General features: G+C 48.2%; 1 protein-coding gene across 4 annotated transcripts in view; it reads right to left on the reverse strand.

Annotated features, from left to right (window-relative positions):
* The window catches only part of LOC144481903 (acid-sensing ion channel 1-like), a 1,161,333-nt gene that overhangs the window by 171,196 nt on the left and 965,928 nt on the right, over window positions 1-24,209 (reverse strand). Inside the window, exon 6 of one of the 4 annotated variants that reach the window (XM_078201069.1) lies at window positions 9,338-9,357. The exons of the other annotated variants lie outside the window; for them this stretch is intronic. Coding sequence (XP_078057195.1) covers window positions 9,338-9,357 — 20 coding nt within the window. The remainder of the gene's footprint in view (window positions 1-9,337; window positions 9,358-24,209) is intronic. 4 annotated transcript variants of the gene reach the window in all.

Here is a 24,209-nt window from a genome sequence, read left to right on the forward strand (position 1 = left end):
CGTGGGACATGGGCATCGCTGGCTGACCAGCATTTATTGCCCATCCCTAGATGCCCGAGGGCAGTTGAGAGTCAACCACATTGCTCTGGAGTAACGTGGAGGCCAGACCGGGTAAGGATGGCAGATTTCCTTCCCCAAAGCACATGAATGAACCAGATGGGTTTTTCCGACAGTTGTTTCATGGTCATCAGTAGATTCTTAATTCCAGATTTTTTTAATGGAATTCAATTTCTGCCACCTGCTGTGGCGGGATTTGAACCCGGGTCCCCAGAATATTAGCTGTGTTTCTGGATTAATAGTCTAGTGATAATACCACGAGACCATTGCCTCCTCTTAAGTGCCCAGCTAACCCTCAGCGCTTACATGGCACCTCGTGCATTCTCCAAGTCCTTCCCAGCTCTCTGGTAGAGTTCAACTCCTCATCGCCTCACAGGATTTGATTACCAGGTAGCCTCTGATAACAGCTTTATAGAATCCTATAGAATCTCTGCAGTGCAGAAGGAGGCCATTCGGCCCATCGAGTCTGCACCGACCACAATCCCACCCAGGCCCTATTCCTGTAACCCCAAATATTAACCCTGCTAATCCCCCTGACACTAGGGTCAATTTAGCATAGCTAATCCACCTAACCCGCACATCTTTGGACTGTGGGAGGAAACCGGAGCACCCGGAGGAAACCCACGCAGACACGGGGAGAATGTGCAGACTCCACACAGAGAGTCACCCGAGGCTGGAATCGAACCTGGGTCCCTGGCGCTGTGAGGCAGCAGTGCTAACCACTGTGCCACCGTGCCGGGACTTTGCTGTATCTGAATACTGTGCGTATGATTGTCACCAAAAAGGTAGGCTTCTGCTGAGCGTCCTTCACCCGGTTATAGTCCTGATGGCATTGCTTCCCTCGATTCCCTTCATGCAAACATTCAGTGACACCTTAGTACATGGTATGGCCGGCTCTGCGAATCACCACTCAGCTCCTTGGCCTGCCTGGGCTGCTCACACAGCTTTTCACATTCTCTCTACTGTTCTCTTTTCGCTGGAAAGGAACGGAACTCTTTAGAGGCCTGCCTATCCTGACCACTGGCTGAAATACGCTAAACGACAAGAGGCCCTGTGTCTGTTCTGACCACAGGCTTAAATCATAGTTCTCAGTCTTGTTTATTCTCCCCAATTAGCTTCTGTTTCCCTGGCAACCCGCCAGAGGCCGATTTCTCAGAAGTCTGGTGTCACAGCCAGGAATTCCAATTAACAAGCTCCTCCCCCAGAAACCTGGACCTGCTTCCTGCCTCAGGGATGTCTCAAAAAATACAGGCTTTCAAATCTTTTCATCACACTCTTATCTAATTTTGCTTTATAATGCTCCTGTGAAGTGGCTTGGGAAGTTTTATTACATTCAACATGCTCAATCATAGAATCCCTACAGTGCAGAAAGAGGCTATTTGGCCCATCACTCCTGCACCGACAACAATCCCACCCAGGCCCTATCTCTGTTAGGGCGGCATGGTGGCACAGTGGTCAGCACTGCTGCTTCACAGCGCCAGGGACCCGGGTTCAATTCCCGGCTTGGGTCACTGTCTGTGTGAAGTTTGCACGTTCTCCCCGTGTCTGCTTGGGTTTCTTCCGGGTGCTCCGGTTTCCTCCCGCAGTCCGAAAGAAGTGCTGTTTACATGCACTGGTCATGCTAAATTCTCCCTCAGTGTACCCGAACAGGAGTGTGGTGACTAGGAGATTTTCACAGTAACTTCATTGCAGTGTTAATGTAAGCCTACTTGCGACTAAGAAATAAACTTTTACTTTACTTTACTTTTGCTAATCCCACTGACATTTAGGGGCAATTTAGCATGACCAATCCCCCTAACCTATATATCTTTGGACAATAAGGGGCAATTTAACATGGCCAATACACCTAACCTGCACATCTTTGGACACTAAGGGGCAATTTAGCATGGCCAATCCACCTAACCCGCACATCTTTGGACACTAAGGGGCAATTTAGCATGGCCAATACACCTAACCTGCACATCTTTGGACACTAAGGGGCAATTTAGCATGGCCAATCCACCTAACCTGCACATCTTTGGACACTAAGGGGCAATTTAGCATGGCCAATCCACCTAACCTGCACATCTTTGGACACTAAGGGGCAATTTAGCATGGCCAATCCACCTAACCTGCACATCTTGGGACACTGAGGGGCAATTCAGAATGGCAATCCACTTTGCCATATAATTATAAGTCGTGGGGCCACAGCAGCATCTTTCGCAACCTCAGGACATCCCTCAGTGTTTACAGCCAATGAGGTACTCCCGCAGTGAAGTCAGTGCCATAATGTAGGAAGTGCTGTCGCAAACCTGTGCACAGCACGATTCCATAAATGGCAATGTGATGACGAGCAAATAACCTGTTCTTGTGCTGAGGGATCAATGTTATTCAGGACCCAGGGGGGGTGGGGGAGGGAAAGGGGGGCAACTGCCCTGTTCTCTTGAGAAATAATGGCATGTCCACTTGGGAGGGCAAACGGGGTCCTCAGTTTAATGTCTCATCCACACTGGCCAGGTCATAGAGTGGGACTCAAACCGTTCTGACTTGGAGGAGAATGCTACTCCCTGAGATGTGGCTGCACTGTTGGATCTCCTTCCCCCCACAGGGCATGCCGGTGCAGGCCTGAAAGGGGGCATGTCAGGCGACACCTAGCTTCATCTTGGGCAACTGGTGTTCAAAACCCCAGCGACTATAGCGACCGAGCTATCTGCCAGCCACGCCACACAAAACCGCCTCAGGCACGAAATACAATGAGCCGCAAGAGTGTCAATATTAAATATAAGCTCTGGTGGAAAGGAAGGTGCTCATGCCTTCACCACAGGCTTTCATACTAAGACTCCCATTGTCTTACTCTGTTCCTGTTCTGCATTAAAACTTAATGACATATCCTGACTCAGATACTTGCCTTCAGCTGCCATGTCCCCCAGGCTCTGTGCTTAATACCATCCCTGCATGTGAGGACTGTTCTGGGGATTGAATTCATTTAATTTTAATGCATTGCCTCTCACATTTCAGCGGGATAAATTCAGCCCAACAATGGCAAAACTATCAACTATTAACGGCTCACAGCTGAACCTGCCCTGTTTAAAACGCCTCCTTGCAGCCTGGAATATGGTTCGAACAGAAGGATGCCTTCCCTGCTGATACCCAGTGAGCGCAGTCCATTGGTTCCTTCTGTGGAATAAGCCACCAGAGACCCAATAAATTGATTTGCCGCATCTGTTGTTTGTGGGATCTTGCTGTGCACAAATTGGCTGCTGCAATTCCACTTCATTTGGCCCCGCAACACTCGAAAGGGGGTGGGAGGCTACATCCATGCAAGTTCGCCCTTTACAAAACTGAATCGGCAAATCTGGAATCGAGGCATCCGCAAATAATAATTGGCATAGCCCCATGTTCATTATTTGCAGAGATTCACACTTTATCAATGTATTTACGTCCGTGCTACGCATGGGGGTTTTCATCTAAAAATTTTGAAAGAGTACCTCACTGTATCATACTCCGTGCCTCTGGGCTTTCTCTGTGGGAATTCTAATCTGAAAATCCTTCCCATAATGAATCAGCCTCTGGCTTGTATGTTGAACAGATCTTTCGAGACGTGACTCCCACCTCTCGCTGTGAACTCTGGACGCAGAAAGGACTGAGGGCTGTCCAATGTTTATATTGGAGTTACAGCACAGAAACAGACAATTAAGCCCAACCAGCCCATGCTGGCCCCTTTTGGACGAAACCTGATGTTTTGCACTCTGTGCAATTCTTGAACCTCTCTTGAAATGCTCTTGGCTTGGTATCTTGGCTGTGTCAGTTGTGGCTCAGTTGGCGGCAGACTCACCTCTGAGTCACAAAGCTCCAGGTTTGAGTCCCACCCGGGGTTGTGGACACAGTAATCAAGGCGGGCACTCCAGCGCTGTACTGAGGAAGAACTGTGCCGTTAAACTCTGACTGCTCAGGTGGATGGAAAAGGCCCCAGTGCACTATTTGGAAGATGGGAAGGGGAATTCTCTCTGGTGCCCTGGCCAATACTGATGCCTCAATCCACATCACACAAATGGATTACCTGAACAGTATCACATTATTGTGTGTGGGAGCTTGCTGTCCATAAACTGGGGGTTCTGGCATTTTCTACATTACAAGAGCAACTACACTTCAAAAAGTACTTAACTGACTGTAAATTAGTGCCATATAAATCCAAGTTTTTATTTTCTAAGGGGGCCAGAAGTTGAAGGCATTTATTGAGAGATTGTAGAGCTCTGAGGTGCAGAGGGATCTGGGTGTCCTAGTGCATGAATAACAAAAGTGTGCAGGTACAGCAAGTAATTCGGAAAGCTAATAGAATAAAGTTTATTTATTAGTCACAAGTAGATGCACATTCACACTGCAATGAAGTTACTGTGAAAATCCCTGAGTCGCCACACTCCTGTTCGGGTACACTGAGGGAGAATTTAGCACCTAACCTGCATATCTTTGGACTGTGAGAGGAAACCGGAGCACCCGGAGGAAACCCACGCAGACACGGGGAGAACGTGCAGACTCCACACAGACAGTGACCCGAGCCGGGAATCGAACTCGGATCCCTGGCGCTGTGAGGCAGCAGTGCTACCACTGTGCCACCGTGCCGCCCTGTTATTGTGAGGGGAATTGATTACAAAAGTAGGGAGGTTATGCTTCAGTTGTATCGGGCCCAGGTGAGGCCACATCTGGAGTATTGTGGAAGAGTATTGGTCATCTAAATTAAGGAAGGGTGTAAATGCCATTGGAAGCAGTTCAGAGAAGACTCATACCTGCAATGGGCAGTTTGTCTTATGAGGAAAGGTTGGACAGGCTAGGCTTGTATGTCCTGGAGTTGAGAAGAGTAAGTGAGGAGTATTGACAGGGTGGATGTGGAGAGGATGTTTCCTCTTGTGGAAGGATCTAGAACTAGGGATCACGGTTTAAAAATAAGGCATTGCACATTTAAAATTGAGATTAGGTGAAATTTTCTGACGGTTGTGAGTCTTTGAAACTCCCTTCGTGAAAGGCGGCAGAAGCAGAGTCTATGGATGGGATTTTTGCAGCCTCACTCGTCCCGAAACCGTAAAATCCCGCCCGAGGTCAACGGACCTTCCCATGGTCCGCCCCTCTTTTACCGTGGCGGACGGGGCGGTACAATTTTGGCCTAAGAATATTTTAAAGGGAGAGGTGGATAGATTCTTGATAAGCAAGAGGGTGAAAGGTTATCGAGGGTAGGCAGGATGCAGATTTGAGGTCACTGTCAGATTAGGCATGACCTTATTAAATGGCAGAGCAGGCTCGAGGGGCTGAATGGCCTACTCCTTGTTCGTATGTTCGTTCATTGGGGAGAAGGAGTTTTCGACGTTCTTGAGAGAGGTCACAATGCATAGGAACCTTCCAGCTGAAGTCGGAGGGTAACTTGACTTCAGAAAGTACTTGATTGGCTGTAAAGTGCTTTGAGGTGTCTGGTGATCATGAAAAATGTTATATAAACGCAAGTCTTATTTTAGGAGTCTCTCCAACAGCTGTTTCAGTGACTGAGGCCTGACTCATGTGTGTTGGAATAGCAAGTTCTCCGCTGAGAGGAGTGGAGCACTGGTATCGCTGTGCTTTCCAGAGTGAATATCGGAACCTGGAATGAGGGTTTTTATTTGTTCAGAGCTTTTCTTCAGGAGATATCGGTTTCAAGGCAATGGGGTTTGATTGCTCCTGAATTTATCAATCTGGGTTCGATTCCCGGCTCGGGTCACTGTCTGTGCAGAGTCTGCACATTCTCCCCATGTCTGCATGGGTTTCCTCTGAGTTGCTCCCACAGTCCGAAAGATGTGCTGGTTATGTGCATTGGCCATGCTAAATTGATCCTTAGTGACCAAAGATGTGCAGGTTAGGTGGATTGGCCATGCTAAATTATCCTTTAGTGTCCAAGGATGTGTAGGTTAGGTGGATTGGCCATGCTAAATTGCCCCTTAGTGTCCAAAGATGTGCAGGTTAGGTGGATTGGCCATGCTAAATTGCCCTTTAGTGTCCAAAGATGTGCAGGTTAGGTGGATTGGCCATGCTAAATTGCCCCTTAGTGTCCAAAGATGTGCAGGTTAGGTGGATTGGCCATACTAAATTGCCCCTTAGTGTCCAAAGATGTGCAGGTTAGGTGCATTACCCTTCATAAATTGCCCCTTAGTGTCAGGGGGATTAGCAGGGTAAATGCATGGAGTTATGGGAATAGGGCCTGGGTGGGATTGTGGTCGGTGCAGGCTCGATGGGCCAAATGGCCTCCTTCTGTACTGTCGGGATTCAATGGATTCTATGACTCCTTGTTGGAATACATGTGGGGTGGAGGCAGGGTAGCCAGTTGCTCAGTGGAGCCAGGCACATCTGGTCGCTGCAAATTGACACATTCAGACAAACAGCACCAATTCTCAGGAGTCAAATCTCTTTCCCATTCGCAACCAGTGCTGTCTGTCAGATATGACACAGGGAATGAGGATTCCTCTTCTACATCTTGGCAATGACAGCAGTCCTGGCAGTTGCTCTCCTGACAGCAGCGCTGTCAAGCATGGATTTGGTTAGAATCATAGAATCACCGACCACAATCCCACCTGGGTCCGATCCCCATAAACCCGAGCTAATTCCCCCTGACACTATGCAGAGATCCTTCAGCATGATCTGGACAGGTTGGGCGAGTGGGCAAATCAATGGCAGATGCAGTATAATTGGGGTAAGTGCAAGGTTATTCACTTTGGAAGCAAAAACAAGGCGGCAGATTACTACCTGAATGGCTGTAAATTGGGAGAGGGGAGAGTGCAGAGGGACCTGGGTGTCCTTGTGCACCAGTCGCTGAAGGTAAGCATGCAGGTGCAGCAGGCGGTAAAGAAGGCAAATGGTATGTTGGCCTTCATTGCGAGAGGTTTCGAGTACAGGAGCAGGGATGTGTTGTTGCAATTATACAGGGCCTTGGTGAGGCCACACCTGGAGTATTGTGTGCAGTTTTGGCCTCCTTTTCTGAGGAAGGATGTACTTGCTCTCGAGGGAGTGCAGCGAAGGTTTACCAGGCTGATTCCGGGGATGGTGGGACTGATGTATGAGGAGAGATTGACTAGGTTAGGATTGTTTTCGCTGGAGTTCAGACGAAAGAGGGGGGATCTCATAGAGACTTATAAAATTCTAACAGGACGAGACAGGGTAGATGCAGGGAGGATGTTCCTGATGGTGGGGGAGTCCAGAACCAGGGGTCACAGTCTGAGGATTCAGGATAGACCATTTAGGACGGAGATGTGGAGATATTGCTTCACCCAAAGAGTGGCGAGCCTGTGGAATTCATTATCACAGGAAGTAGTTGATGCCAAAACATTGAATGTATTTAAGAGGCGGCTGGATACAGCACTTGGGGCGAATGGGGTTAAAGGTTATGGGGAGAAAGCAGGATTAGGCTATTGAGTTGGATGATCAGCCATGATCGTGATGAATGGCGGAGCAGGATCGAAGGGCCGAATGGCCTCCTCCTGTTCCTATCCTCTATGTTTCTAAGGGGCAATTTAGCACGGCCAATCCACCAAACCCGTACATCTTTCGAGTGTGGGAGGAAACCGGAGCACCCGGAGGAAACCCACGCAGACACGGGGAGAACGTGCAGACTCCACACAGACAGTGACCCCAGCCGGGAATCGGATTGTTCGTTTGCTAGCAGTTTGTGGGATCTTGCTCTGCAGGGGCTGGCTGCCGAACCAACAAGAGTGGCAACTGGCTTCATTCATTGCGATTTCCTTTGGGACATTCTCGGGACGTGTCCAAATATAACACATTTCTTGCTCTCAAAATGAGATAGCTGAATGAATTGGCAATTATAGTACAGACTGGGACAAAGTGTGGCTCTGACCTAACACACACTCGTAAAATCACAGCTACGAAATGTTCTTTCTGTTCTAACAATACAGAGCTACGTGAAAGAGACAGGTGATCTCCTTTCTTTTCAATTAGTTCATAATTTCATAAGATATAGGAGCAGAATCAGGCCATTCAGCCCATCGAGTCTGCTCCGCCATGGCTGATATGTTCCTCATCCCCATTTTCCTGCCTTCTCCCCATAACCCTTCAACCCATCACCAATTAAAAATCTGTCTAACTCCTCCTTAAATGTACTCACTGTCCCAGCATCCACCGCACTTTGGGGCAGTGAATTCCACAGATTCACAACCCTTTGGGAGAAGTAGTTTCTCCCCAACTCTGTTTTAAATTTGTTGCCCCTTACCCTAAGACCTCTCGTCCTAGAATGTCCCACAAGAGGAAGCATCCGCTCCACGTCTACTTTATCCACACCTTTTATCATCTTGTAAACCTCAATTTGATCTCCCCTCATTCTTCTAAATTCCAGAGAGTGTCGGCCTAAACTGTTCAATCTCTCTTCATACGACAAACCCCTCATCTCTGGAATCAATCCAGTGAACCTCCTCTGAACTGCCTCCAATGCCACTACATCTTTCCTCAAATACGGGGACCAAAACTCTGTACAATACTCCAGGTGCGGCCTCACCAATGCCTTGTATAGTTGCAACAATACTTCCTCACCTTTATATTCTATTCCTTTCGCTATAAACGCCAACATTCCATTCACTTTCTTTATCATCTGCTGTACCTGCATGCTAGTTTTCTGTGACTCATGAACGAGGACACCCAGATCCCTCTGCACTGGGGCACCCCGAAATCTCTCCCCATTTAGATAATCAGTCGATCATTCTCTCCCCACACCTCGTGGTTGCACTAAAGCAGACCTCCATCTGTTTCCATAGCTAGTAATCCCCGGTCGCTAGTCTGTCATTAGGGGTTTATAGCTTGAGGGGGGGGCCACTCCACATCAAGCACGGCTGACCAGGAGTCTCTACCGCTCTTACTGCCAGCCATTAGCGCGTTTGGAAGGATTTCCAGGTTGATACCCAACCTGTTTGCCCGCATAATGAACGCATCTTCCTGGGACTCGCACCCGGAGCTTCTGGCTCAGAAGCAGGGACGCTAACCCCACTGCGTCTCACCTTCCTTTTTGTATCTGAGCTTCATTTGAACCCGTGTCCCAGGTTTTAAGGGAGAGTGTGCTGGCACACAGTGCCAGCCTTGGCATTTAACGTACTGTGGTGATGGGTTTCTGCTCTTAATGCCATACGGTGCATTTTTGGTGTTCCTGCCAATGGAACTATGAGAGGAAACAGTTTGCAGTGATGTCACTGGAACAGTCTGCGCACGATATAAGGTACAGTTCAAATCCTCACATTATCTCCCAACTCTACTGCCAAACACACATTCTGATCACTTAATGGACACTTTTAGCACCTTTCTCAGCTTTCATAGAATCCCTACACTTCAGAATTGGCCCAACGAGTCTAACTGACCACAATCCCACCCAGGCCCTCTTCCCATAACCCCATGTATTTACTTTGCTCGTCCCCCTGACACTAGAGTTAATTTAGCACGGCCAATCCACCTAACCTGCACATCTTTGTACACTAAGGGATAATTTAGCATGGTCAATCCACCTAACCCGCACATCTTTGGACACTAAAGGGCAATTTAGCATGGCCAATCCACCTAACCTGCACATCTTTGGACACTAAGGGACAATTTAGCATGGTCAATCCACCTAACCTACACATCTTTGGACACTAAGGGGCAATTTAGAATGGTCAATCCACCTAACCTGCACATCTTTGGACACTAAGGGACAATTTAGCATGGTCAATCCACCTAACCTACACATCTTTGGACACTAAGGGGCAATTTAGCATGGTCAATCCACCTAACCTGCACATCTTTGGACACTAAGGGGCAATTTGGCATGGTCAATCCACCTAACCTGCACATCTTTGTACACTAAGGGACAATTTAGCATGGTCAATCCACCTAACCCGCACATCTTTGGACACTAAGGGGCAATTTAGCATGGTCAATCCACCTAACCTACACATCTTTGGACACTAAGGGGCAATTTAGAATGGCCAATCCACCTAACCTGCACATCTTTGGACACTAAGGAGCAATTTAGCATGGTCAATCCACCTAACTTTTGAGACGCAAAAGCCCAGTCTGCAGGTACAACAGGTGATCAAGAAGGCAAATGGGAAGTTGGCCTATATCACGAGGGGGATAGAATATAAAAGCAGGGATGTCTTGATGCACCTGTACAGGGCATTGGTGAGGCCGCAGCTGTAATACTGTGTGCAGTATTGGTCCCCTTATATGAGGAAGGATATATTGGCATTGGAGGGAGTGCAGAGAAGGTTCACCAGGTTGATACCGGAGATGAGGGGTTTGGATTATGAGGAGAGGCTGAGGAGATTGGGTTTGTACTCGTTGGAGTTTAGAAGGATGAGGGGGGATCTTATGGAGACTTATAAGATAATGCGGGGGCTGGATAGGGTGGAGGCGGAGAGATTCTTTCCACTTAGTAAGGAAGTTAAAACTAGAGGACACAGCCTCAAAATAAAGGGGGGTCGGTTTAAGACAGAGTTGAGGAGGAACTTCTTCTCCCAGAGGGTGGTGAATCTCTGGAATTCTCTGCCCACTGAGGTGGTGGAGGCTACCTCGCTGAATATGTTTAAAGCGCGGATGGATGGATTCCTGATCGGTAAGGGAATTAAGGGTTATGGGGATCAGGCGGGTAAGTGGTACTGATCCACGTCAGATCAGCCATGATCTTATTGAATGGCGGGGCAGGCTCGAGGGGCTAGATGGCCTACTCCTGCTCCTATTTCTTATGTTCTTATGTTCTAACCTGCACATCTTTGGACACTAAGGGGCAATTTAGCATGGCCAATCCACCTAACCCGCACATCTTTGTACACTAAGGGACAATTTAGCATGGCCAATTCACCTAACCTGCACATCTTTGGACACTAAGGGGCAATTTAGCATGGTCAATCCACCTAACCCGCACATCTTTGGACACTAAGGGGCAATTTAGCATGGTCAATCCACCTAACCTGCACATCTTTGGACACTAAGGGACAATTTAGCATGGCCAATCCACCTAACCCGCACATCTTTGGACACTAAGGGGCAATTTAGCATGGTCAATCCACCTAACCTGCACATCTTTGGACACTAAGGGACAATTTAGCATGGTCAATCCACCTAACCCGCACATCTTTGTACACTAAGGGACAATCTAGCATGGTCAATCCACCTAACCTACACATCTTTGGACACTAAGGGACAATTTAGCATGGTCAATCCACCTAACCTACACATCTTTGGACACTAAGGGACAATTTAGCATGGCCAATCCCCCTAACCTACACATCTTTGGACACTAAGGGACAATTTAGCATGGCAAATCCACCTAACGCACGCATATTTGGACTGACGGGGGAGACCGGAGCACCCAGAGGAAACCCACACACGGAGAACGTGCAGACTCTGCACAGACAGTGACCCGAGGCCGGAATCGAACCCGGGTTCCTGGCGCTGTGAGGCAGCAGTGCTAACCACTGTGCCACCGAGCCGCCCCTCATCTCATTTAAATTCCCTTTGTCCTATTGCAGCTCCTCCCGACCCTCACAATATAAATCTTTTCTGATTTTCTTAGCTCTGACGAAGGGTTATACAGACTCGAAACGTTGGCTCTATTCTCTCTCCACAGATGCTGTCAGACCAGCTGAGATTTTCCAGCATTTTCTGTGTTTGTTTCGGATTCCAGCACCCGCAGTATTTTGCTTTTATCTACTGGCATCATTACTTCAACAGTTTTCATAAACGATGACAAAAGGCCCACTCAACATAACCTAACCAGGCAGCCGCCTTGGAGAGTGCAGCTCTCCTCACGCAAGAAGTCCAGATCAGATCCCATGGATCACACCGCATTTCCCACATAACCGAATGGATTTCTGCAGAAGCCTAGGTTTGTTGCCCTGTGTACCATCGTGGTGACTGCTTCACTCACTCTCCAGTGACCTCAGCTAAGAATTCATGCCCTGTTGTACCACTCTGTACACCAGTGGCTCCACCTTTGATTTCCAGCTTTTAAATTCATTTCTGGGATGTGGGCATTGCTGGCTGGGCCAGCATTTGTTGCCCATTCCTAATTGCCCTTGAACTGAGTGGCTTGATGGACCATTTCAGAGGGGCAGTTGAGAGTCAACCACATTGCTGTGGGTCACATGTAGGGCTACCATCGACACCGCAAACTGCCGGCTCCAAGTGGAGAGGCTTTATATGCCCTGTTTGTGAACAGAACTCCCACTCACCTGACGAAGGAGCAGCGCTCCGAAAGCTAGTGGCTCGTGCTACCAAATAAACCTGTTGGACTTTAACCTGGTGTTGTGAGACTTCTTACTGTGTTTACCCCAGTCCAACGCTGGCATCTCCACATCGTGGTCACATGTAGGCCAGACCAAGTAAGGACGGAAGATTTCCTTCTTAAAAGGACATTAGTGAACTAGATGAGTTTTTACAATAATAAATTTGATTTGATTTATTATTGTCACATGTATACAGTGAAAAGTATTGTTTCTTGAGCACTGTACAGACAAAGCATACCATTCATAGAGTACATAGGGGAGAAGGAAAGGAGAGGGTGCAGAATATAGTGTTACAGTCATAGCTAGGGTGTAGAGAAAGATCAGCTTAATATTTGATTTGATTTATTATTGTCACATGTATTGGGATACAATGAAAAGTATTGTTTCTTGCGCGCTATACAGACAAAGCATACTGTTCATAGAGAAGGAAAGGAGAGGGTGCAGAATGTAGTGTTACAGTCATAGCTAGGGTGTCGAGAAAGATCAGCTTCATATTTGATTTGATTTATTATTGTCACATGTATTGGGATACAGTGAAAAGTATTGTTTCTTGCGCGCTATACAGACAAAGCATACTGTTCATAGAGAAGGAAAGGAGAGGGTGCAGAATGTAGTGTTACAGTCATAGCTAGGGTGTCGAGAAAGATCAGCTTCATATTTGATTTGATTTATTATTGTCACATGTATTGGGATACAGTGAAAAGTATTGTTTCTTGCGCGCTATACAGACAAAGCATACTGTTCATAGAGAAGGAAAGGAGAGAGCGCAGAATGTAGTGTTACAGTCAGAGCTAGGGTGTGGAGAAAGATCAATTTACTGTGAGGTAGGTCCATGCAAAATTCTGATGGCAGCAGGGAAGAAGCTGTTCTTGAGTCGGTTGGTACGTGACCTCAGATTTTTGTATCTTTTTCCCAATGGAAGAAAGTGGAAAAGAGTAAGGTCGGGATGCATGAGGTCCTTGATTATGCTGGCTGCTTTTCCGAGGCAGCAGGAAGTGTCGACAGAATCAATGGATGGGAGGCTGGTTTGCGTGATGGATTGGGCCACATTCACGACCTTTTGTAGTTCCTTGCGGTCTTGGGCAGAGCAGGAGCCCATACCAAGCTGTGATACAACCAGAAAGAATGCTTTTTATGGTGCATCTGTAAAAGTTGGTGAGAGTCGTAGCTGACATGCCAAATTTCCTGAGTCTTCTGAGAAAGTAGAGGCGTTGGTGGGCTTTCATAACTATAGTAATGATGGTTCCACTCTCATCTTTAAGAATACCAGTACATTTATCAATGAACTGAATTTTAAATTTACTTCAGCTGGCATTTGAACTCATGTCTCAAGATCATTTGTGCAGGCGCTAGGATTACTCTCCCAGTAACATGACCATTATTCCACTTCTGCCTTAAACGAGGAGCTCATCGAGTGCTAAACTCAACACCTTTCCACCAGGGGGAATACAAATCAGACTGGAATCTGACTTCTGCCGTGAAACATCTGGTGGTGATAAGGTTGGCGTTTGTAAGGCAAGGATAGATAGATTTTTGAACAGTGAAGGAATTAAGGGTTATGGTGAGCGGGCGGGTAAGTGGAGCTGAGTCCATGAAAAGATCAGCCATGATCTTATTGAATGGCGGAGCAGGCTCGAGGGGCCAGATGGCCTACTCCTGCTCCTAGTTCTTATGTTATGTTCTTATGTTATGAGCTACGATGGCGCCTGTGGTTGAATAACATAGGAGGCCATTCACGTCTGCCCCACACCCCATGGTTGATCTGTACCACAACCCCTACCACGATTTCATATTTCTTAATCCCTTACCGAATAAAAATCTATCAATCCCAGTCTCAAATGTCCTAATGGGCGCCCAGCATCCACAGTCTTTTAGCGGCAGAGAGATCCAGATTTCCACTACCCTTTAAGTGAAGAAGTTCTTCTTGGCATCACCTCTGAATGATCCATTGTTAAAGTTTTAAGTTTATTTATTAGTGTCACAAGTAGGCTCACATTAACACTACAATGAAGTTGCTGTGAAAATCCCCTAGTCACCACACTCCTGTTCGGGACTCCCCCAACCCTATGGTGTCCTTTTATCCTTTTACAATCACTGCTCGGATTTAACTTTGTAAACTCGAGGGGACACAGGCCATGTTTATGGAACCTTCCTCATAATTTAATCCCTCAAACCCTGGTATCATTCTGGCGAATCTTGGCTGCAGCCCCTCTAAGGTCAATGTATCCTTCAGAACTGAACACAGTATTCCAAATGAGGTCAGACCCCAAAGGTGGGATTTTTCACCTCCCCTCCCCCATGGCATGTTTCATGGCAGCAGAGGCAGCCCACTATTGGCTGGTGGTGGGATCGTCTGGTCCCACCGCTGTTGACGGGATGTCCCATTGTTTTCATCCCCCCCCCCCGCTCCCAGGAAAACCACAGCAGAGGTTGGCCGTCGGCGGGACTGGAAGATCCCGCCGGCGGGAATGGCCAAAAAATTCCGGCCCAAGACTTTATAACTGAAGCATCACCTCCTCTGTTTTGTATTTCAAACCAACCCCCCACCCGCCCCCCTCCCCCCCATGAGATAAAGGCTACAGTCTTTTGGATTGTTTAGTGCAGCCGGTCACAAGCTTTAAGTCATCGAGGTTTACAGCATGGAAACAGGCCCTTCGGCCCAACTTGTCCATGCCACCCTTTTTTTTTTAACCCCTAAGCTCGTCCCAATTGCCCGCATTTGGCCCATATCCCTCTATACCCATCTTACCCATGTAACTGTCTAAACGTTTTTTAAAGGACAAAATTGTACCCACCTCTACTACTGCCTCTGGCAGCTTGTTCCAGACACTCACCACCGTCTGTGTGAAAAAATTGCCCCTCTGGACATTTTTGTATCTCTCCCCTCTCACCTTAAACCTATGCCCTCTAGTTTTAGACTCCCTTACCTTTGGGAAAAGATGTTGACTATCTAGCTGATCTGTGCCCCTCATTATTTTATAGACCTCTATAAGATCACCTCTAAGCCTTCAATGCTCCAGGGGAAAAAGTCCCAGTCTCTCCAGCCTCTCCTTATAACTCAAACCATCAAGTCCCGGTTGCATCCTCGTAAATCTTTTCTGCACTCTTTCTAGTTTAATAATATCCTTTCTATAATAGGGTGACCAGAACTGTACACAGTATTCCAAGTGTGGCCTTACTAATGCCTTGTACAACTTCAACAAGACGTCTCAACTCCTGTATTCAATGTTCTGACTGGTGATCCGGTGTACACGGGCACCCTATGTTCCTCCATCATGGCGGGACTGATGTATGAGGAGAGATTGACTAGGTTAGGATTGTTTTCTCTGGAGTTCAGACGAATGATGGGGGGAATCTCATAGAGACTTATAAAATTCTAACCGGACTAGACAGGGTAGATGCAGGGAGGATGTTCCCGATGGTGGGGGAGTCCAGAACCAGGGGTCACAGTCTGAGGATTCGGGGTAGACCAGTTAGGAAGGAGATGAGGAGACATTTCTTCACCCAAAGAGTGGTGATCCTGTGGAATTCATTACCACAGGAAGTAGTTAATGCCAATACATTGAATGTATTCAAGAGGTGATACGGTGGCACAGTGGTTGGGGCGGCACGGTGGCACAGTGGTTAGCACTGCTGTCTCACAGCGCCAGGGAACCGGGTTCGATTCCTGGCTTGGGTCACTGTCTGTGTGGAGTCTGCACATTCTCCCCGTGTCTGTGTGGATTTCCCCCGGGTGCTCCGGTTTCCTCCCACAGTCCAAAGATGTGCAGGTTTAGGTTGATTGGCCACGCTAAATTGCCCCTTCGTGTCAGGTGGTTCGTAGGGTAAATAAGTAGGGTTATGGGGATTGTTGTCGGTGCAGACTCGATGGGCCAAATGGCCTCCTTCTGCACTGTCGGGATTCTATGATTCTAAGAGGCGGCTGGATATAGCACTTGGGGTGAATGGGATCAAAGGTGATGGGAAGAAAGCAGGATTAGGCTATTTAGTTGGATGATCAGCTATGATTGTGATGAATGGTGGAGCAGGCTCGAAGGGCCGAATGGCCTCCTCCTGCTCCTATCTTCTTTGTTTCTATGTTTCTCAAATAAGGAAATCTTCAATTTGTGTCCCTCGGAGCCAAAGTGGCGTGTTTCCCATTTCTTACAGAATATTGAAAGGCCTGGATAGAGTGGACGTGGGGAAGATGTTTCCATTAGTCGGAGAGACTCGGATCCGAGGGCACAGCCTCAGAGTAAAGGATGACCCTTTAGAACCGAGACGAGGAGGAATTTCTTCAGCCAGAGGGTGGTGAATCACTCGTTGCCACAGAGGAGGCCGGGTCATTGAGTGTATTTAAGACAGAGATAGATAGGTTCTTGATTGGTAAGGGGGTCAGAGGTTACAGGGAAAAGGTGGGAGAATGGGGATGAGAAACTTAGCAGCCATGGCGGAGCAGACTCGATGGGCCGAATGGCCTAATTCTGCGCCTGTATCTTATGGTCTTATCTGTCACAGTTTTGCCCACGTCATCTGTCCATACGTCCCTTCGTAACTCCTTCCTCCCATCTACACAATATAGTGCGTTTTCTAACTGAGTATATTTGGAGCCTTGGACTTACAACTGCATTCCTTCATCCAAGTCATTGCTCTTTATGGGTGAAAGGCTAAAGGTCCCACCAAAGGTGTCTCAGGAACACAGCATTGGCCAATCAGAGCACGGCCGTTTATTCACACTTAATTACTTGCATCGTTGCCCGTCTTTATTTCACAGTTCCTCTCCACTTTTCATTTGCATTTTTCTTTTAGCTCGAGACCCGTCTCATTTGTTGCCCGTGGTGACGACACAAGTGGGGCCTTCACCTTTTCTGAGGACGTTGCCAGTCTGGGCTCACACAGAGAAAATGGCCGCCCCGTCAATGAGATGGAGGCAGAAGAGTGGCGGCCAGGGAACCACAAGCCAGCACCGCGCACCTCAGACTTAAGGGGGGCGGGGGTGGGTGGTGGGAAACTGTGGGCAAAAATAGCCTTACTTGGGACGTAAAATATACTGCAGTAAGCGGCTGGTAAAAGTGGACAGCGCCGTCCCTCTCTGCAAACCAGAAATTTGCAGCCGGTTTATATATAAAAATCAGAATGTGGGCTTTCCAATGCCACAATCTCATCTCATTCACCCATACACAGCAGGGATTAGTACAACAAGCACATTCCCACAGTGCTATATCACTTCTGGTGCTGTCAGGCTTTGGAAGGCAGCCAGACCTCAAACTGATTGCAAGTCTTCCTATATTAATATGTGAAAGAAAGTAGAACATATTGAAAAGCACAAAGAGGCAAATGTGCATATTTATGTTTTTCCGAGCTGTACTTCTTTGCATATATTAGAATTTTCAGAGCAGGATGATGGAAAACGAAGGTTTAGGCACACAGTTAGTAAATCATTGTCCTCCTCCCGGCAGTCCTGAGACTTGCAATTATTCCGTCCACGTTTGGGAATGGGCAATCTTCTCGCTTCCTCACCAGCTGAGGGTTCAGAGGCAAAAAGTATTTTCAACTCAGCAGCAAGTGAGGGAAGCAACCTGCAGCGAAGAAGGCAAAATGTGTCACAATAAGCAGCGCAATGCTCGCTGCAGTGAGAAATGGAACCATAGGACAGCTGTGGTGTTGAAGGGGAATTGTCGAGAGACTGTAGAGACGGTGTGCCCCCAACCAGGAGTGCAGGATCCTGACACAGAGCATGAACAGGTGGAAAAATGTAACATTCTCAAAACCTGCATCCACCATTTTCATGGGATAATAGAATGGATACAGTACACATACACCATTGTTTCACACTCCCTCCCGGTCTGCTTCACACTGCTCCCGGTCTGTTTCACACTGCTCCCGGTCTGCTTCACACTGCTCCCGGTCTGCTTCACACTGCTCCCAGTCTGCTTCACACTGCTCCCGGTCTGCTTCACAGTGATCCTGACCTGCTCCACACACCTGGGGGCCTGGGGTTCGGGGGGATGGGGGTGGGGGGGAGGAAGGCAAGCTTAATGGGCTGGAGGAAACACTTGTGTTCCTCCTGATCCATGAGCAGTGCCAGAAAAGCGGACCTCGCCTCCATTTAACTGCGGGGTTTCATCCTCATTAACATTTTGAGGTGGCTGACCTGTTTCCGGGGAATTTGATGCCCGTGACGCCTATCCCTGCCTCCATTAAAACCAGGACTGGGGTACAATCCTAACAAGCCCACTGGACTCCTGCGGATTGAAATGACCCCTGTTGACTAGCAACGATATTAGCCCACAGACACTGGCTGTTCAGTTAGTGGCTAAACAAATTCTCAGTACGTTCTTCCGGAAAGATATTCCATTCACAGACAAATGAGCAAGGATGATGGAATTTTATACAAAGATATGTCAAGGGACAGGTAGTATTGAGGAAGCAGGGGGGCTGCAGAAGGACTTGGACAGGTTAGGAGAGTGGGCAAAGAAGTGGCAGATGGAATACAATGTGGAAAAGTGTGAGGTTATGCACTTTGGAAGGAGGAATGGAGGCATAGACTATTTTCTAAATGGGGAAAATGCTTAGGAAATCAGAAACACAAAGGGACTTGGGAATCATTGTTCAAGATTCTCTTAAGGTTAACGTGCAGGTTCAGTCGGCAGTTAGGAAGGCAAATGCAATGTTAGCATTCATGTCGAGAGGGCTAGAATACAAGAGCAGGGATGTACTTCTGAGGATGTATAAGGCTCTGGTCAGACCCCATTTGGAGCATTGTGAGCAGTTCTGGGCCCCGTATCTAAGGAAGGATGTGCTGGCCTTAGAAAGGGTCCAGAGGATGTTCACAAGAACGATCCCTGGAATGAAGAGCTTGTCGTATGAGGAACGGTTGAGGACTCTGGGTCTGTACTCGTTGGGAGTTTAGAAGGATGAGGGGGGGATCTTATTGAAACTTACAGGATACTGCGAGGCCTGGATAGAGTGGACGTAGAGGGGATGTTTCCACTAGTAGGAAAAACTAGAACCAGAGGGCACAATCTCAGACTAAAGGGACGATCCTTTAAAACAGAGATGAGAAGGAATTTCTTCAGCCAGAGAGTGATGAATCTGTGGAACTCTTCGCCACAGAGGAGGCTGTGGAGGCCAGGTCACTGAGTGTCTTTAAGACAGAGATAGATAGGTTCTTGATTAATAAGGGGATCAGGGGTTATAGGGAAAAGGCAGGAGAATGGGGATGAGAAAAATATAAGAACATAAGAACTAGGAGCAGGAGTAGGCCATCTGGCCCCTCGAGCCTGCCCCGCCATTCAATAAGATCATGGCTGATCTTTTTGTGGACTCAGCTTCACTTACCCACCCACTCACCATAACCCTTAATTCCTTCACTGTTCAAAAATCTATCTATCCTTGCCTTAAAAACATTCAATGAGGTAGCCTCAACTGCTTCACTGGGCAGGGAATTCCACAGATTCACAACCCTTTGGGTGAAGAAGTTCCTCCTCAACTCAGTCCTAAATCTGCTCCCCCTTATTTTGAGTCTATGCCCCCAAGTTCTAGTTTCACCCGCCAGTGGAAACAACCTCCCTGCTTCTATCTTATCTATTCCCTTCATAATCGTATATGTTTCTATAAGATCTCCCCTCATTCTTCTGAATTCCAATGAGTATAGCCCCAGTCTACTCAGCCTCTCCTCATAAGCCAACCCCCTCAACTCCTATCAGCCATGATTGAATGGCGGAGCAGACTCGATGGGCCGAGTGGCCTAATTCTGCTCCTGTGTCTTATGGACTTATTTTAAAGTTTGCGGTTTGAAAGTTTGAGGTTGGAGCTGAGCTGAGGATGCTGAAGGTGGGGAAGGAGCAGCCGGTGAAATTGATGGATTTGTCCCTCGGTGCATGGTTTTTCGCATCGCTGGTAATTGGGAACATTTCATTGCAGAACTTATCGTATAAGCCTTGGCCCTTCCTCCTGCGAAGTAGTAGGAGCTGCTGTAATGTTGGTGTTCAGGTAGTATTCAGTGACGAACAGAATGAAGGCAATTGCCTCCGGCGTGATTGATAAGCTTGCTTCTGCTTGTCAAGGAGCAGAAATGATCTCCTTGCCTGAATGCCCATGTTTCATTGTACACGGAGCTTTCAAATTTCTCCAATGATCTACCCCAGCAATCAAATCTCGGTTATTTACTTCTATTGTCAAGAACGAGATACCCACGCTGTTTAAAACACGTCAACACACAATACAGCAACAGAGAATGCTGCTCTGCAAAGAGCTGGATTCACTTTGCAGGTTTTGCTTTTGCTTTCAGGTTTTTACCGAGGGCAGAATGGTGACGAGTGATACAGCGCAGGAAAGGCCCTTCAGCCCATTGGGTGGAGCTCCACAAATGCTCGGGGGGGGGGGGCAGAGTTTAATGTTGCTCGCACACCCGACCCAGGAGTGTGAGAAACCGCACAAAAAGATGTCAGGCCCGATGTTACCGGGCGCTCGCCTGAAATTTAGGGTCGGCGAGCGAGCGCGGGAGTCGGAGGAGCTGTCACTGACAATCAAGCAGGGGATTTAGCCCATCAGGGGGCCAAAGAACAAAGAGAACAAAGAACAGTATAGCACAGGAACAGGCCCTTCGGCCCTCCTAATGATGTCTGCCTCAACTAAAACCGTATGCACTTACAGAGTCCATATCCTTCCGTTCCCATCCTATTCGTCTCGTTAAATGCCGCTATCGTACCCGCTCCCACCACCTCCCTGGGCAGCGCGTTCCAGACATTCACCACCCTCTGTGTAAAAAACTTGCCTCACACATCTCCTCTAAACTTTTCCCCACGCACCTTAAACCTATGCCCCCTAGTACTTGACTTTTCCACCCTAGGAAAGGGCATCCACTCTGTCCATGCCACTCATAATCTTGTAGACCTCTATCAGGTCAATTGACACAACTGTACCTGGCCTGCCTGCTTTTTGGGTGGGCCAATTGTCCAGGTGGCCTTTAGGTTTTAGCTTCAACCTCGATCCAAGGCGGGATGGATAATCCCGGGCTGAAATAAGATTTAAAAACGTGTCTGGGGACTGAGGTCTGTCTATGATGGTGTCTCCCGGACACTATTTGCAGTGTTTTTCCATCGTTAGTCACAGGTTAGTGACTCCCTGAGACAGCTCCACAGTGGCTGTCCCCCCGCTGAGGAAGCACATTGGAAATGCCAATGCGTACCCGCCCTTTCTTGGCACCACCCCCCCACACCCTCCCCAGCAACGCTTTTCCCAGCATGCACTTCACGCTGGTTGGCCAATTAACCGGCGTACCCATTTCGCCAAAGAACACCACTAATTTGGGAACTGACTCGATTCGAAATGCGATACATTTCAACAGAGCCCATTAAATAGTAACCCAGGAGTGCTGGTATCCCCAGTGGGAGGGCATGCGAGTCAAGCTTTACCCTGCTGTGGTCCCTCGCAAACGAGCATTACTGGATGGTGTTGAAGTGGGAGAGAGCCACTAAATGGAAAACAGCCGCAAGCATGTGAGCTGATGTGTTCCCTGAGGTAAGGGGGGAGGGGGAGAGGGCGGTCGGGGGGGGGGGGGGGGGGGGGGGTTGGGGGCGGGGGGGGGGGGGGGGTTGGGGGCGGGAGCAGGTTGCTAAGGCCAATCCCAATTTCTCCTCCGAGCAGAAATCGGTAACGCAATGCAAGCCTGTCAGTGCAGCACTGCGTTAACTGCGCCCCACATCACTGAGTCACCACAGAGAGTGAGCCTTTCGATGCTGGTTTACAGCAATGTTAATACCCTGGGTACATTTATGGGCATGTGTGCCAAGTGTTCTGAGGCCCAGGACACTGGGACTCCCTCTGCAAACCTCTCCACCAGCTCCTCCGCTTTATAGAATCCATAGAATCCCTACAGTGCAGAAGGAGGCCATTCGGCCCATCGAGTCTGCACCGACCATCATCCCACCCGGACCCTATTCCCGTAACCCCATGTATTTACCCTGTTAACCCCTGACACTAAGGGGCAATTTAGCGTGGCCAATCAACTTAACCCACACATCTTTGGACTGTGGGAGGAAACCGGAGCACCCGGAGGAAACCCACGCAGACACGGGGAGAATGTGCAGACTCCGCACAGACAGTGACCCGAGGCTGGAATCGAACCCAGGTCCCTAGCGCTGTGAGGCAGCAGCACTAACCACTGTGACACCCCTTTAGCCCAACTGCTTTCCCCGAGCTTTCCCTCAGCTGCCCCAACATTTGGTGTCAAATGTTGTCTGAAAATTGCTCCTCTGACGCTTCTGGGGACATTTCGCGAGGCTATATAAATGCAGGCTGTTGCGGTAATGGAATATTCTGCAATGTGGTCGCACTCTAATTAGCCACGGACCATAGTGCCCAGCTGCACATTGACTGCTGGCTACACTGATGTTGCCCGCTCAATATTATTGATATGGTCCGATCAGATCTGCAAGATACCATGCTGCTTCCATGCAGCACACAACCATCACAACATAAGCAGGGCTTCACATCATATTGCTGCAGTGTTCCGGAACTATGAAGATTGCAAAGTCCATAAACTAAAATCACAGCCATGTTGCTCAGGAGTTTGACATCTTACCAACAAAAGAATTTTTAAATGAGAAATGAAAGCAGGCAAACCACCCAGAATCGGCCTAGGCTCCAGCAAAGCCCTGTGGACCCTGCAAAGTCCTCCTTGCTAACATCTGGGGCTTGTGCCAACATTGGGAGATCTGTCTCACAGACTAGTCAAGCAACAGCCTGACATATTCATCGAATCATATCTTACAGATAACGTCCCAGTCATCACCATTAGCATTCCTGGATGCATCCTGCCCACCAGATGGTCAGACCCTGCAGAGGTGGTGGCACTGTGATTGGAGTGAGTTGTCCAATCAAGAGTGCAGGAGGGCATTCAGGAGTAGCACTAGGGTACCTGCCAACCTGGTGAAGCTACAACAAAGGATTACCTGCGTGCCAAACAGCAAGTGATAGACAGAGCTAAGCGATTCCACAACCAACGGATCAGATCTAGCTCTGCAGTCCTGCCACATCCAGTCAAGAACGGTGGTGGACAGTTAAACAACTGACTGGAGGAGGAGACTCCACAAGTATCCGCATCCTCAATGGTGGGGGAGCCCAGCACATCAGTGCAAAGGATAAGGCTGAAGTATTCGCAAAAGTGCCGAGTGGATCCATCTCGGCCTCCTCCGGAGTTCCCCAGATGTCAGTCTTTTGTCAATTTGATTCACTCCACTTGGTATCAAGAAATGACTGAAGGCACTGGATCATAGAATCCCTACAGAATCATAGAATCCCTACAGTGCAGAAGGAGGCCATTCGGCCCATCGAGTCTGCACCGACCACAATCCCACCCAGGCCCTATTCCTGTAACCCTACATATTTACCCTGCTAATCCCCTGACACGAGGGTCAATTTAGCATGGCCAATCACCCTAACCTGCACATCTTTGGATACTGCAAAGGTTGTGAATTCTGACAGTATTCCGGCAATTGTACTGAAGACTTGTGCTCCAGAAGTTGCCATGCCCCTAGCCAAGCTCTTCCAGTGCAACTGCAATGTCAAACTCCTGAGCACAGTAAGAAGTTTAACAACACCAGGTTAAAGTCCAACAGGTTTATTTGGTAGCAAAAGCCACACAAGCTTTCGAAGCTGCAAGCCCCTTCTTCATACATCAAAACTCCTGAGCAACATGGCTGTGATTTTGGTCTACGGACTTTGCGATCTTCAGATATAATTCAGGAACACTGCAGCAATATGATGTAAAGTACAACTACAACACTGGCATCTACCTGACAATGTGGAAAATTGCCCAGGTATGGCCTGTGCACAAGAAACAGGACAAATCCAACCCAACCAATTACCGCCCCATCAGTCTACTCTCGATCATCAGTGAAGTGATGGAAGGGG

The sequence above is a fragment of the Mustelus asterias genome, chromosome X (assembly GCF_964213995.1).
Source record: "Mustelus asterias chromosome X, sMusAst1.hap1.1, whole genome shotgun sequence".
NCBI classification, from domain to species: Eukaryota; Metazoa; Chordata; class Chondrichthyes; order Carcharhiniformes; family Triakidae; genus Mustelus; species Mustelus asterias.